Here is a 14,353-nt window from a genome sequence, read left to right on the forward strand (position 1 = left end):
TCCCTTTTGTTTTTTCGGATAGTACCGACATAGGTAAGTTTACAGCGTTGTAGCTCTTCGACAAGCTCTAAAGAAGAAAACCAGTTATCCCTAGTAACATTTCGGTTAGAATTTTTTATCGGATCAACTAAAGAAAGAACATTGAGGGTGGGTATGGCTAGCTTCTTAGGATTCTGCATTTGAGTGTCTTTTCCGGTATACACAAAGGCGTTTACTAAATAATGCGTCCGCCACAGAGACACATCATTTTGATTCTGTATTTTTCCGGCTTACTTTTGATAAACATTCGAAATCTACAATTACCGCGAAAACCAATCAACATTTCATCCACAGTTACATATTCCCCACATGAATAGTTTGTATGACAATTATTCACGAAGCGATAAAATATATCGGAAATATGGGCCAGCTCGTCTCCGGCTTCAATGCGCTGACTTCTGGTGTCTGGATCATCAAATCTCAAAGCTCTGAGGAGAAAATTAAATCTTTTTGCAGTCATTACGGAACGAAATATATCACGACCCGTGCCATCAGTTGCGAAAAGGGAATTAATATCTTCGTGGTTCGACTTGAATACGCCTGCCAAGAAAAGGAGACCAAAAATGCCAACAATGATTTAAAATTGGCAGGATAAGGCATTGTGCCCATAACTAGCTTGCAAGCTCGTTATTTTTTCATTGGTCTTCTCGATTATTTGCTCGATTATTATATCGTCAACTAACCGCTTAAAAGCTTCTGTGATGGCTGAATTTGGTTTGTTAACTCGTGCTGGTCCAGAAAGTCCTGGTAGATGCGAAACAATATTGCTTGCACGAGCACGGCATGTGGCAGGAGCTTTTGTTGACCATTTTTTTTTATTTTTCCCACATTAGTAGTTTCTTACGCCAATTTCACTCTCGTCATCACTACTACTATCTTCCAAAATATCTGGTTCAATATCCAAATTTATTTCATCTGGCAAATTACCAACACCCGGTTCAGAATCACTATCGCTTGCAGAAATATGTTCACTAACGATAGTCTCGGCATCAGAAATGTCGCTGTCATTATCAAAAAAAGTGTTAGCAAGCTGTTCTAACTCGTGCTCTGTTATAGTGGTACCTTTTTATCCTTTAAAGAAGCCATTACATTAAAAAATTAGAAATCCCAAAAAATTACGTTTAATAACGTATGGCGGGGTCAATTTTGACCCATTTAATTCACAGACCTTAGCTAAACGAAAACTCAAACGCGACGACTGCCATGCAGAAATATTCTACTCATAGTCCAGGCGAATTGTACCAATTTTAAGCAAAAAAGGAAAAAATTGTTATCCGGAAACTAACGACGGGAAAAGGGGGGATATCAGGAACGAGAAAAAAATTCATGCAGGAGCAGGTTAAGGGAAGTAAAGTTTTGGGGGGGTGAAAAGGGGTGAAAAATTGTACCTTTTCGATTTGCGGCGAAAGAAAACGAATTTTTCGAACGACGTCATTTTTTTTAAAACTTAATATCTCGGAAATTTTTCAATATTTCGGTCTGAAAAAAATTTGTGGTTTTTAAGGATACATGAAAGTATCTTTTTGCAAAGTTTGATCAAAATCAGTGTGTTTGTCCGAAAATGAAAAATAAAAAACAAAAAAATTAAAAAACAGCAATTTTTCGCGATTTTCTTGGAAATTTTGAGGTTATGTCACAAAGTGGCCTCTATAAAAGTTGTAGATTTTTTTATTATCTACAACTTTTCCATTATACATTTTTTTCTTTGACGTCAACTTTCGCTGCAAATCGAAAAGGTACAATTTTCCACCCCCCCTATAACTTTACTTCCCTTAATCTGCTCCTGCACGAATTTTTTTCTCGTTCCTGATACCCCCCCAAACCTTTTCCCGTCGTTAGTTTCCGGATAACAATTTTTTCCCTAAAAAGTACAATTCGCCTAGATTATCAGTACGAGGAATACATGGAAGGCAGTGTTGCCACTTGCAATAGTTTTTCTTTAATAAAATTTTTTATTTTGGATGGGGTCAAAATTAACCCACCATACCAGTTAAGGGTTAAATAATGGTTAATAACCATTGTATTTTTATGGTGCAATATTTAAATAAAGCTTTTTATTTGTTTCAGATCGACTATCCAGATATAGATCAATCTAGAAGAGTACAGAACTCCCCTGTAATGGACCACCAGCAGCACAGACCTATTAACATAATGTTTGATGACCCTGTAAGTATGTTATGAAAGAGGCAAATCATTGAAAAATCATTGTCAAATTTCTATACAGGGTGGTCCAGTTTAAACGTCATTAATTTTAATACGTGATACAGAATTTAAAAAGAAATAGACTTTTATTATCAAATTTTCCTCAGAAATGTTTAAAAACAAAGATACAGGGTGTTTAAGTTAAGAATAATTAATTGTTTAATTATCATAAGTTTTAAACTACCAGCTCGATTTTAATTAAATTTCGCATGCACGTTATTGTAGTGTCAATTACAGATGAAGCCAATTTTTAAAAAAATTGCCAGTGGCGTAACATACAAAGGGACCTTTTTTGTCTCAAACCTGCGAGGTGATAAACTATTTTTTTATAAGAAGTCAGCTGTTAGATTCTCTATTTAATTTGGAAAAAAAAGTTACTCTTGCAAAACTATGATTTAAGGCACTGTTTTTACAATATCTTAGTTTAATTGTACCGGGTGTACAACTAAGAGAGGTCGCCGGCCATATCTGAGTAACTACTCATCGCACAGCGTAGGGAAAAAAATATTTTTAATAAAAGCGGCAAAGAGAAATTGCTGGAAATTACTTACAAGTTCGTACGATAACCGCTAGGGGACGTAATACAACATTAAAATAGAAAAAATTGGTTTTATTGAAAATATTCAAAGTAAATCCTAGAAAAGAATGCTGCCATTTAAAAGTATTATAAATTCTAAACATTTTTTATTTCAAACTTTTTTCTTTAATCTGTCAAATAATAGGTGGGGGAAAGGTTGAATATTTATATCTAAAATTCTTGATAACTTTGGATTGGTCTAACGAATTTCAACGAGCTTACTTTTGTTTTAAAGGATAAATATTAGACTTTTATGTGGTATAATTACTTAGCCGTTTTAGTTGTTTTGTTGAGCGCTAGAGGGCGGTTTGTTTTAATTTGTACTTTTTCAGCGATTTTCTGGCAAATATTAAATACAACGATATAATTTTTTTTACTTAGGCTAAAAGAGCATGAAAAAACATAAAAACTGGCGCAAACCGCAACTCGATATCTTATTTTATTTCTTCCTCTAGTTGTTGGGTCTGCCAACGCGCTCAGCATGAGCTATCAATGCTCACACAGTCGGGCATGGAGTCTTATGAAAGTTCTTTCTGCTGGAATTGGTCTATCGGGAAAGCGTTCATGATAAATTCGACGAGCTTCTGCACCATTTCCATCCGCAAGGCCATAAATGAAATGTATTTGAGCTAATTCGGCGTTATTCATAGTTATCTGCACAGTAAAACACATTCAACTAACAGTACCCAGTACCTGGTAAATGTTAATGTAAGACATAGGAATATTCTTATCAGAGAATTTTTTATACATACCTGCATAAATATGTAGTATTCCCAATAAAATCAATTTGGAAGCATTTTAGGTTTTTTTTAATGAAGGCCCGAGACATGCTAAAATATGGTTTTTAAAATTTATTTCTAAACGAAGCAAGATACGAAAAAAAATTAAGAAACAAAAAAGTTTCATTTTTAGATGCTTTATTTTAAAAAAATGTACCGGACGATATTTTTTTTACAAAAAAATCATCCGACTTAGCCCATGGGCACGCCCCTGACATTTCTAAGCCAGATGTGAGAATTGCAAAAGGTACCTTATAAAGTGACCAACAAAATGTAAAGATTTCAACAAATTCGGTATAATGCGTTTATGAGATATTAATAAAAAATCGATTTGAAAAAAAAAACTTTAACACCCTGTATCTCGAAAACGAAGCATTTCCGGACATATGTTTATATGAACTTTTTTACTTAAAATATGACAAGGAATCACCCCTTAAAATTAAAGTCATCACTTATGTTACACCTTGTATATTTAATAGCAAATTAATTATCAACATTTTTGTAAAATATTCAAGAAAAATTTTTATTTATGTTAAAATTAGGACCTATATCTTTATTTCTCAAAGAATGTTTTACTAATATTAAAATTGAATTCTCTGGCACATAATAACTGTGTTATGTATTTACTTTATGTACTTTGTAATTATGTTTTTTATGTACTTTGTAATAGGACCGTTTACTTAGTAAACTTCTGTAAAGTACATGAAATAAATAAATAAATAAATGAATAAATCTATCTACGCTAACAAGTGAGTTATCAACATTTTTGTAAAATATTTATAATATGAAAATGGAAAAAAAAAACTTAAAATTTACTGTTTTTCAAAAACTCTTTATTTCTCAAAAAATTTCATACTATTATTAAAGTTTAATTCTCTTAGAGTATATATCCTACCGGCCAAAAGTGAATAAACATTTACAAATTTAACAATAACATCTTAACATACAAGACATTATTTTATATTTTTACTAGAAAATATTTAGCTCTATTATTGCAGCATAAAAACACATCCTTCTTGTTTGTATTTACCTTAGCAGTTGATCAAAAAATTATTTATGCTATTTTATGCGGACAAAAGTGAATAAACATTCCAAACAAATCTTATTTGGTATTTAAAGTGATTATAATAATAAAGAGATATAGTTATCATTAGTTTGATCTTAACATTGAGTGTTAAACTGTTATATACGATTTGTGCAAAATGCCTCGCGGAATAGATCTGAGTATTGATCTCCGAATATTAATTGTTTCAAAATTTCAAGCTGGTGTAAAACAAAGTGAAATTGCTAGGTAAATTAATCGTAATAGATCCGTAGTTTCAAAAACTATTGCTGCTTTTAAAAAATATAATAGTGTGACTACCCGTCCAAGGTATGGACGGCCAAGGAAAACGAATAAAGTTATTGAGAGAAAAATAAAAATGGCAACAGAACATCCCTTTATGCCTGACACAGAAATTTATAATGAAATACCTGGGGTTTCGGTATCTGTGCGTACTATTCGTCGTTGTTTGACTGAATTTGGACTTTATAGCCGTCGTCCAGCCAAAAAACCATTCATTTCTAAAAAGAATAGATTGGCTAAACTCCAATTTGCACAGGAACATCTTGATTGGACAACCCAAAAGTGGAAAACGGTTCTATTTTCTGATAAAAGTAAGTTCTGCCTGATGGAATGAAATGGGTTCGTCGTCCTGCCAATACTAGACTTAATCCAAAGTACACCAGGGCAACTGTGAAACATGGAGGAGGCAATATCATGGTTTGGGGTTGCTTTTCCGGATCAGGAGTAGGACCATTAAGAAAAGTTGAAGGAAAAATGGAAAGATTTCAAGTTTTAAGAGTTCTTTAGGATCATATGCTTCCATACGCAGAAGAAAATATGCCGCTTTGATGGTCGTTTCAGCAGGATAATGATCCGAAGCGTACCGCAAAAGTAGTAAAGAAATGGTTTGAAGACAACAATGTGCCCCTTATGAAATGGCCCGCACAAAGCCCGAATCTAAACCCGATAGGAAACCTATGGGACCATTTAGATAGGAAAATCAGACAAAAAAATAATGATAAATTTAGAAACCAGGATGATTTGTACACAGCTCCTCAAGAGGAGTGGAATTCCATTTCAGCAGATTATATTGGCAGCCTAATGAACTCTATGCGAAGTCGGTGTGCTAAAGTTATAAAAAATAAGGGTTTTGCTACACAATATTAGTTTTTGTATGTACAACTAACTAATATAATGTGTATAAAAAATAAATAAAAATAGTGTTTCTCCACTTTTGTCCCCTGTAAAAACAAGAATTAAATATATTAGTTGTCACTTGTTTTTTTTTTAAATTTTTTATTGAGGTACTGAAGACTAAAAACAAAATTATATATAAAAAAAATAAAAAAAATATGATCAAATATACTAATAATAAAAATAAATACAAAAGACACTTTGTTTCTCCACTTTTGTCCAGTAGTGTATATAAAACTCTTTAAATCAAGTTTTAATTTATAATAAAAAATGAATTATCAAATTTTTGTAAAATATTGAAAACATGTTAATCGAAAAAGCGCAAAATCCATTATTATGAAAACTCATAATTTCAAATAAAACGCTATGCCTACGTAAAGGTAAATATTTTATTGTCTTTGAATCATCGCCTCTATCTTCAATAGTAAATGAATCATCCACATTTCTCTAAATCCTAAAAAGGCAGGAAAATTAAAACAAAATATGTCTATCCAATGCCAACAAACATAATCTGAATATTATCACTTATTTGTTGGTCACCATCATTGTCGTCAATTTAAAAAAAAATAGCAGAAATAACAAACGGGCATGTATTTATTCTATTAGTATCAATTTGATAAGAATTTTCTGTAAATACAGTGATTAAATTACAAGTCAATTACATCATACAGATTGACACTTTCACAATTCGTATGTACATTTTATATACAGGGTGTCCCATTAATAATGTACTTTTTTCGCAATTCGTATGTACATTTTATATACAGGGTGTCCCATTAATAATGTTAATATTTTAACAGCAGATTCCCCTCATAAAAATAATGAGGTTAGGTTAAGTTTTCCTAGTCCGAAAATGAAGTGCAACCAAGATACAGGGTGATAAACATTAAGTATTTTTTTTTTAATTTTATCTATAACTTTAGCAGTTGTTTTTTGTTTTTAACTAAATTTGGCATTTGGAGGTTTTTTTATATGCCAAAGCTAATTTTATTAGTTTTTTTTTTAAATTATCTCATAGAGGGCCCCTCCAGCCACATTTTAGTGGCGTTTTGAACTCCATAGCTTTTCTACGCCTTGTATAAGTTTATTTTTAATTTTTAATATGCATTCTGCAGGCATTTTTGCTTACAAAAGGTATACCTTAAAAAATTCTCTATGATTATTTTCTATATTTCTTATATAATTCTCTATATTTATTTTCTAGATATTTACATTTAAAGATTTTAAAGACATCCATGAAAACCATATTTTAAACTATTTAAATTGCTATGTTACAATAAATAAAAATATGAAACCTAAATAATTATTTAAAAATAAAAATTATCAATATTTGCCATCAAATGTTCCACATGGCCTTGATTTTAAAATTCTTTTATTAAAAGACCGCCGAATCCTAAAAAATAATTGCTCATTTCGAAATGACTCAGCAGCGGCTTGAATTTTTTCTAATAATTGTTCCCTTGTGTTTATTTGATTTTCGTAAACAATGGATTTCATGTATCCCCATACGCAAAAATCCAATGAGTTGAAATCAGAACTTTGTGCGGGCCAAGGTCTTTGACTTCCAGGTCCTATCCAGTTGAAATTAGCATTAAGATATTCTCTCACGGGTCTAGCAAAACGCGCAGGAGCGCCATCTTGCATAAAAATCATATCTCGGGGCAGATTTAAAGGCAACTCTTCCAAATAATTAATGAGTTTTGTATCATAAAGTTTAAATATAATTCTCCGTTTAGATTTGGAGGTAACTCGTAAGGTCCTAAGAACAAATTGTCTATAACACCACACCAAATATTAATTTTAAATTCGTGTTGAAAGTGTCTTTCAGTAATGAGGTTTGGGTTTGCAATATCCCATGAATGTTTGTTTCTAAAATTAAAAATTCCCCGTCGGGTAAAAGTCGCTTCATCCGAAAACATAATTTTATTAATAAATAGGGGATCTTGATTTGGTTGTTCCTGGATATAGCGGGCGAAATCTAATCTCGCTGGAAAATCTGTCTCCAAAAGATTTTGTACTGGCGTAAAATGGAATGGATAAAGGCGCTCACTGTGAAAAATTCTTAAAACTGAAAACTTACTAATTCCAGTTCTTGCCGCCATACGCCTTACACTTATTTCTGGATCTTCAGCAACCTGGACTAACACTTCTTTTTCTTGATCCACATTACGTCTATTTGGACGTCCAACATCTCGCTTTGATCTGGATGAATCCGTTTCCCCAAGTCTCTGGTAAACGTTTTTAAAGAGTTTAAAATCTGGCTGCCTCTTATTTGGATACAATTGCGCATAACGTCGACAAGCTCTTAGAAAGCTGTAATTTGCTTGGGCATAAACACAAACCATATCTTGCATTTCCGAATTAGAAAAATATTGATGTCTAGGCATCTTAACCTAAAATAACAGAACTATTAATAACTAACAAAAATAACGCAATAAAAGGTAATAAAGTAACTAATCGTGTGTACAGTAACACAGTAACTAAAAGAACATAAATCGTGTCAGTGACAGTGACTTTGTTTGTTTTCATTTTTTTGTTAGACATAGCGTACTTATTTTTTTTTTCAACTTAAAGTAGAAAAATATTCATTTTTTCTTGAGCGCATTGCAAGTTTTAGGTCCAAATATCTCGAGAACAGTAAATCCTAGCGACATTTTTAAGTTATACCTATTTTAAGGAAAAACATTTGCAGAATAGAAATTTATAATAAAACATTACATTATACAAAGTGTAAAAAAGTTATGGAGTTTGAAAAGGACTAAAATAAGGCTGGCGCCCTCTATGAGATGATTTAAAAAAATTTAAAGTTTTATATTTGGCATATAAAAAAACCCTCACATACCAAATTTCATTAAAAACAAAAAACAAATGCTTAAGTTATGAGCAAAATTAAAAAAAAAAAAACTTAATATTTATCACCCTGTATCTTGGTTGCATTTCATTTTCGGACTAGGAAAATTTAACCTAACCTCATTATTTTTATGAGAGGAATCTGCTGTTAAAATACTTACCATTATTAATGGGACACCCTGTATATATGAGGATTAATGTCCTGTATGCTGAATCAATTTTCATTGAGTTTTTTAATATAACGCCTTTGACAATAAAATTACAATTGAGCTATCTAACTAATCCATCCAAATATAGTCAAAGTTCTCCTTAATGAAGATTTTTTTTATGAATTATTCTAGTACGGCGGCCACGGTGGCCATAGCAACATTCCTCGACCCAGCCTATACCACAAATGTTCACGTGGCTCTCATTCTTCTGATACCTCATCCGCTTACAGCGGTAGCGACACCATGGCGTCCACCCATTCCGAATTGGACGGAGATGAACCGGATTTGTCCGGTTTAGTGGAGAGTATCGTGGACAGCGATGAAGAAGACGATCTGGCAGAGAGTATGGACGTAAGTTCTTCGTCCATTTTCTACTTTGAGTCACATTTAACACATTTCCTGGTTTATAGAGTTTAACCGTGAGGGATAGAGTACGGGACTGTTTAGAAAAAGAACCCTCCGAGAGGACTGAAGACGACATTGAAACTTTGCTGGAGTTCACTCAACATCTAAAAGCGTTCAACAATATGACTTTGGCTGTTCGACGAGCACTTTGTGCGGTTATGGTGTTCGCTGTTGTAGAAAAAGCCAACACTATTGTAATGAATGATGGAGAAGAGTTAGGTGAGAGTTATAATTTAATAATCTCTTAATCATTTTTTTGTCCGGTTTGTGAGTCTTTTTGTATTGAGGTGCCAATTTTTATAGATGAAAACCATTTCATCACACAGTATTCCATATTATTACATATAGACCGTGAGGCCAGGGGACAAAAATGGTTCATGGTAGAATACCATGTGCCATTTGGATATATGAATATTATGTATGTACGAATTAATTTATTTTTAAAACTACACTCCCCTTTCTGAGCTTTTCTCGGAAAACCAAATGAAAAGTTGTATGAAAATTTGTTGTTTTTTCACGGTAGTATCCCATGTGCCTATGTTCGTAAAAGAAAGTTTACAATAAACAAATGCCGGAAAATCATCGGCACACGTGCAGGACTGCCCTTAAGGGGTCTAACGGATCCTTTAACTTGTTAAAAAAATTGTGCCTTTACAAAATATTGAATAATTTTGACACAAAATGCACGTATACCAAATGGCACAGTGATCGGCCGAGCCAAAATATTTTTTAACCTTATAAACATTTGTTAAAAATTTAGGTTAAGTTTTCATGGTAGTATACCGTAAAAAAACTTGTTAAAATAAAACTTCAGATCGTGTATAAACTATGTATAAAAAGGCACAAGGTTCTCGTGGAGCATAACCTCAAAAATGAACACTAAAGTTGCCAAAAATTTAGGTTATGTTTTCATGGTAGTATACCTTATGCCATCTTGTTTGCTATTAGAGAATGATAAAATGAAGTGGTTTTTAAAAAGGCACAAGGTTCTCGTTGAGCATTACCCTAAAATCGAATTTAAATAACTTTATTAATAAGCAAAAAATGATTATAAACAAGATTTTCAAAACTTTTTATTCATACTTTATGTTTAGGGAAGTAAATTAATTAAAACTAATTTATTACTGCCCTATAAATTAAACAAAAATTATTTCTCGATCATCAGCTTCATCATCTGCATTACTTTCTCTACTGTCCAGATTATCATCACTAATGTCATAATTAATTTCTTCCTGTTCCTCACTTCCTTCTCCTTCACTATCATCATCTAAACGTCATCATCTTCTTTCGATATTTCTAAATTTTTTTTATTTATTAGTGCTAGCATTAATTCAGTTTGCTTTTCAATATATTGTATACGTTATTAACTGCTTAATTTTTTTTTAATTATAGGTAATTCGTTATTAGGTACTTTATAAAATTGTATTTACCTCCTTCGGCAGCAATTTCAGCAGCGATCACGATGTTCGGGAGTCCCATAACCTGAAAGTATTTTTGTTTAATGTAATTTTTATTGCTACTTTTGCATGGCTACAATTTACACCAAAACGTTAACTTACTTTTTTCAATCGATGTCTCTAACAAGACGTCTTTATTTGTTTCTAAAAATTGAAAGGTGAATTTAAAATCAACGTTAACTTATAGTGTGTATAAGTTCATTACCTTCTTCAACTGATGCATTTAAAATATCAATAACGTTGTCTGGCATTTGGTCCCCTTTAAACCATTCAATACCGTACTGTTGTTCGCTTTTCAATATCCATCCGTAATCAAGTGGATTCAATATGGTGGGTGCGTATTCGGTGGCTCTACACCACATGCTACTGATATACATTGTACGCAATAAATGTTGCTGCAGCTCACTCTGACATGGAGGTATCGTACTTGGCTCGAAGTTGGTCACTGTTGATCACACTGACTCATGGCAAAGTTCCACTGGAACAAAGACTTACGAGCGGCATTCACCGAGTTGCACTTAATCAAACCATTTTTTTTGTGGTGTACATCTCGCACCCAAATTTTTCCATGATTTTTAAGCAGGACTCGTACGCTTTACTATTTATATCGCACGCGACATCGCTTATACTTGCCAAGGCATCAATGTATACTTCGTTACCTTGAAAAATTTTCTATGGCTTTGCGTCGTTTTTCAGGACCCATCCTGAAAAACGACGAAGTAAAATCACACCCAGTAAATGCATGAAGAGTGGGTAAAGCTTTACACATCTCCGAAAATTTCGTGTATCTTATTTACATTGACGTATTGCCGGTTATTTCCAACCCCAAGCAAGATCCAAATTTGTAAGTCTTGTGTGAATCGTGTAAAATTACTTAGCAGAATAATAAGTATATCAGTGTCGGAGCATTGAACAACAACGGTTTTGCAGTCTTGCAGTTTCTTTATAATAAAAGCAACTTTTATATCAGCTTCTTCGTGTTGATCACACTGTAGATCTTGCAAAATTTGAACGATGACCTTTCCATGTTGCACAGAGGATGAAAAGCATTTATTATAACAAATTATAACGATTTTGTCTCCAATTACGCTACATGCTTCTGTCGAAGACCAATGATCGATTAGGAACAATACCAAAGCACTTTTAAAGTCAGTATTCTTAAGTTCAGCTCTGAAATCATTGGGTCTGCTTTGTTCTGGACCTGTTAATATAATTTTTTAATTAGGTACCTACTTCTAGGACAATATTTTATGCTACATTTTTTTAAACAAAAATTTAACGTACCTGTTATGCAAAAATCACGAACAAAGTTGTCCCGAAAGACATGTTCACAGTCCTTTATTGAAGGAGTCTTGTATTCGTCAAATGCGATGTATATCTTCTTTGCATCATACCTAACCAATGTTTTAAGGATTTTAAGAGATACGTCGCCGAACGAACGGCACGGCACGATTCGACCTCTTGGGACCCTTGACTTTTTCAAACTTTAGAATTCATTTTCAGGGTTATGCTTAAAGAGAACATTGTGCCTTTTTAAAAAACACTTTATTTTATCATTATCTAATAGCTACCAAGATGGCATAAGGCATACTGCCATGAAAAACCTCAATTTTTGACCGGTTTGTTTACCTGTGCCACTACTTAACAACAGTATGATCGATGTGCCAATACAGCATATGATTAATACATTCTTATTTTGTATGTTCTTAAAATGGCATATGGTATACTATCATGAAAACTTAACCTAAATTTTTGGCAACTTTAGTGTTCATTTTTGAGGTTATGCTCCACGAGAACCTTGTGCCTTTTTATACATAGTTTATACACGATCTGAAGTTTTGTTTTAACAAGTTTTTTTACGGTATACTACCATGAAAACTTAACCTAAATTTTTAACAAATGTTTATAAGGTTAAAAAATATTTTGGCTCGGCCGATCACTGTGCCATTTGGTATACGTGCATTTTGTGTCAAAATTATTCAATATTTTGTAAAGGCACATGGTATACTGCTATGAAAAAATTGTAATTTTTTTAACAAGTTAAGGGATCCGTTAGATCCCTTAGGGGCAGTCCTGCACGTGTGCCGATCATTTTTCGGCATTTGTTTATTGTAAACTTTCTTTTACGAACATAGGCACATGGGATACTACCGTGAAAAAACAACAAATTTTCATACAACTTTTCATTTGGTTTTCCGAGAAAAGCTCAGGGGAGGAGTGTAGTTTTAAAAATAAATTAATTCGTACATACATAATATTCATATAACCAAATGGCACATGGTATTCTACCATGAACCATTTTTTGTCCCCTGGCCTCACGGTCTAATAGCAACTTTTGTGTAATGAGAACTTACAAGAACAATCACGATTCGAGTTTATCAAAGAAAATTGTATTATGGAAAGGAGATAATATACATGTTGACAAAAATAATCATCAACAGAGTTTACATTTTTCATCACCAACTTATATTTCATTATTTATATATTTAGTAAATTCTATAAAAACTCTGTAAAATTATGGCACAACGGATGGCCAACATAATAGATGCCATCTAATTGTCTTGACAACAATAATAATAATTATTCCTAACTAAATTCCATTAAGCTGTTAAAAAGCGAGAATTTTCTGGAGTTTTGATAAAAAGCTGCGGTTTTATTAGGATGGTAGGTTGGCAACCGTATCTTGTACAGTGCTTGGATAATTTTAATATTAATATTTCCTTAAATATTCCACTATACTATTCCCTTAACAATATTTTAACAACTTAATCAGTGGAGTATTATTGGCTTAATTTGTTATTTGTCTTAAGAATCCAATGTTGAAGCAAAATGATATTGGTATCTGATAACTTTTAAGAAAAAAGTTCCTTTAAGTTTTTTTGTACAGAATACCTAATTAGGTAGGAAGCTGAATGATTTTGATGTATGTTTTTCCTTTTCTTTCTTATCTCTTCTTTTCTTCTAAACTTAAATGTAGATTAATTAATAATAAATTGCTTATTATTACAATTACTATAGATTCATGGTCGGTCCTGGTGAACGGAACGGTGGAAATAGTGATATCCGGTGAAGAAAATCAAACTTTGACAATGGGTGATGCCTTCGGTATTTTACCAACAATGGACAAATTGTATCATAAAGGGGTTATGATAACCAAGTGTGACGATTGCCAGTTTGTTTGTATAACACAGTCGGATTACTACAGGTATTTATATCAATACTTAGATATTTTATGTAGAATAGAAAAATTAAACTTAAAACTATTAAGGAGACATCTAGATAAGATTTTTACCGTTTTTCCAATAGAGTGGAAAAGGAAAGAGAAGCACTAAACTTTAAAATACAAATTCAATGAATTAAACTTCAAATTATGACATTAAAACGTATTTAAGAAGTTTGCTTTGTTAGTATATTTTAAGTGGTCGGGTCATGCAATTTGTATATTCTTTACAAATAAGGTTGATTTTCCTTCCTTTTCAACCATATATCCGATGATGCCTCTTGATGGACGAAATACGTGATTTATTTTCTTTATAATCTTACAGTAGTCTCTTTGAGCACAATTGATTCGTTTTCTAGGAGTAATGTCTGTATCT

General features: G+C 32.5%; 1 protein-coding gene across 6 annotated transcripts in view; it reads left to right on the forward strand.

Annotated features, from left to right (window-relative positions):
- Positions 1-14,353, forward strand: part of LOC126745984 (rap guanine nucleotide exchange factor 2) — a 244,093-nt gene that overhangs the window by 154,449 nt on the left and 75,291 nt on the right. For all 6 annotated transcript variants that reach the window (XM_050454241.1, XM_050454320.1, XM_050454099.1 and 3 more), the window contains 4 exons: positions 2,107-2,205; positions 9,028-9,246; positions 9,306-9,519; positions 13,776-13,962. In XM_050454241.1, the coding sequence (XP_050310198.1) occupies positions 2,107-2,205; positions 9,028-9,246; positions 9,306-9,519; positions 13,776-13,962 (719 nt within the window). The remainder of the gene's footprint in view (positions 1-2,106; positions 2,206-9,027; positions 9,247-9,305; positions 9,520-13,775; positions 13,963-14,353) is intronic.

This window comes from Anthonomus grandis, chromosome 1 (assembly GCF_022605725.1).
Source record: "Anthonomus grandis grandis chromosome 1, icAntGran1.3, whole genome shotgun sequence".
Taxonomy (NCBI): Eukaryota; Metazoa; Arthropoda; class Insecta; order Coleoptera; family Curculionidae; genus Anthonomus; species Anthonomus grandis.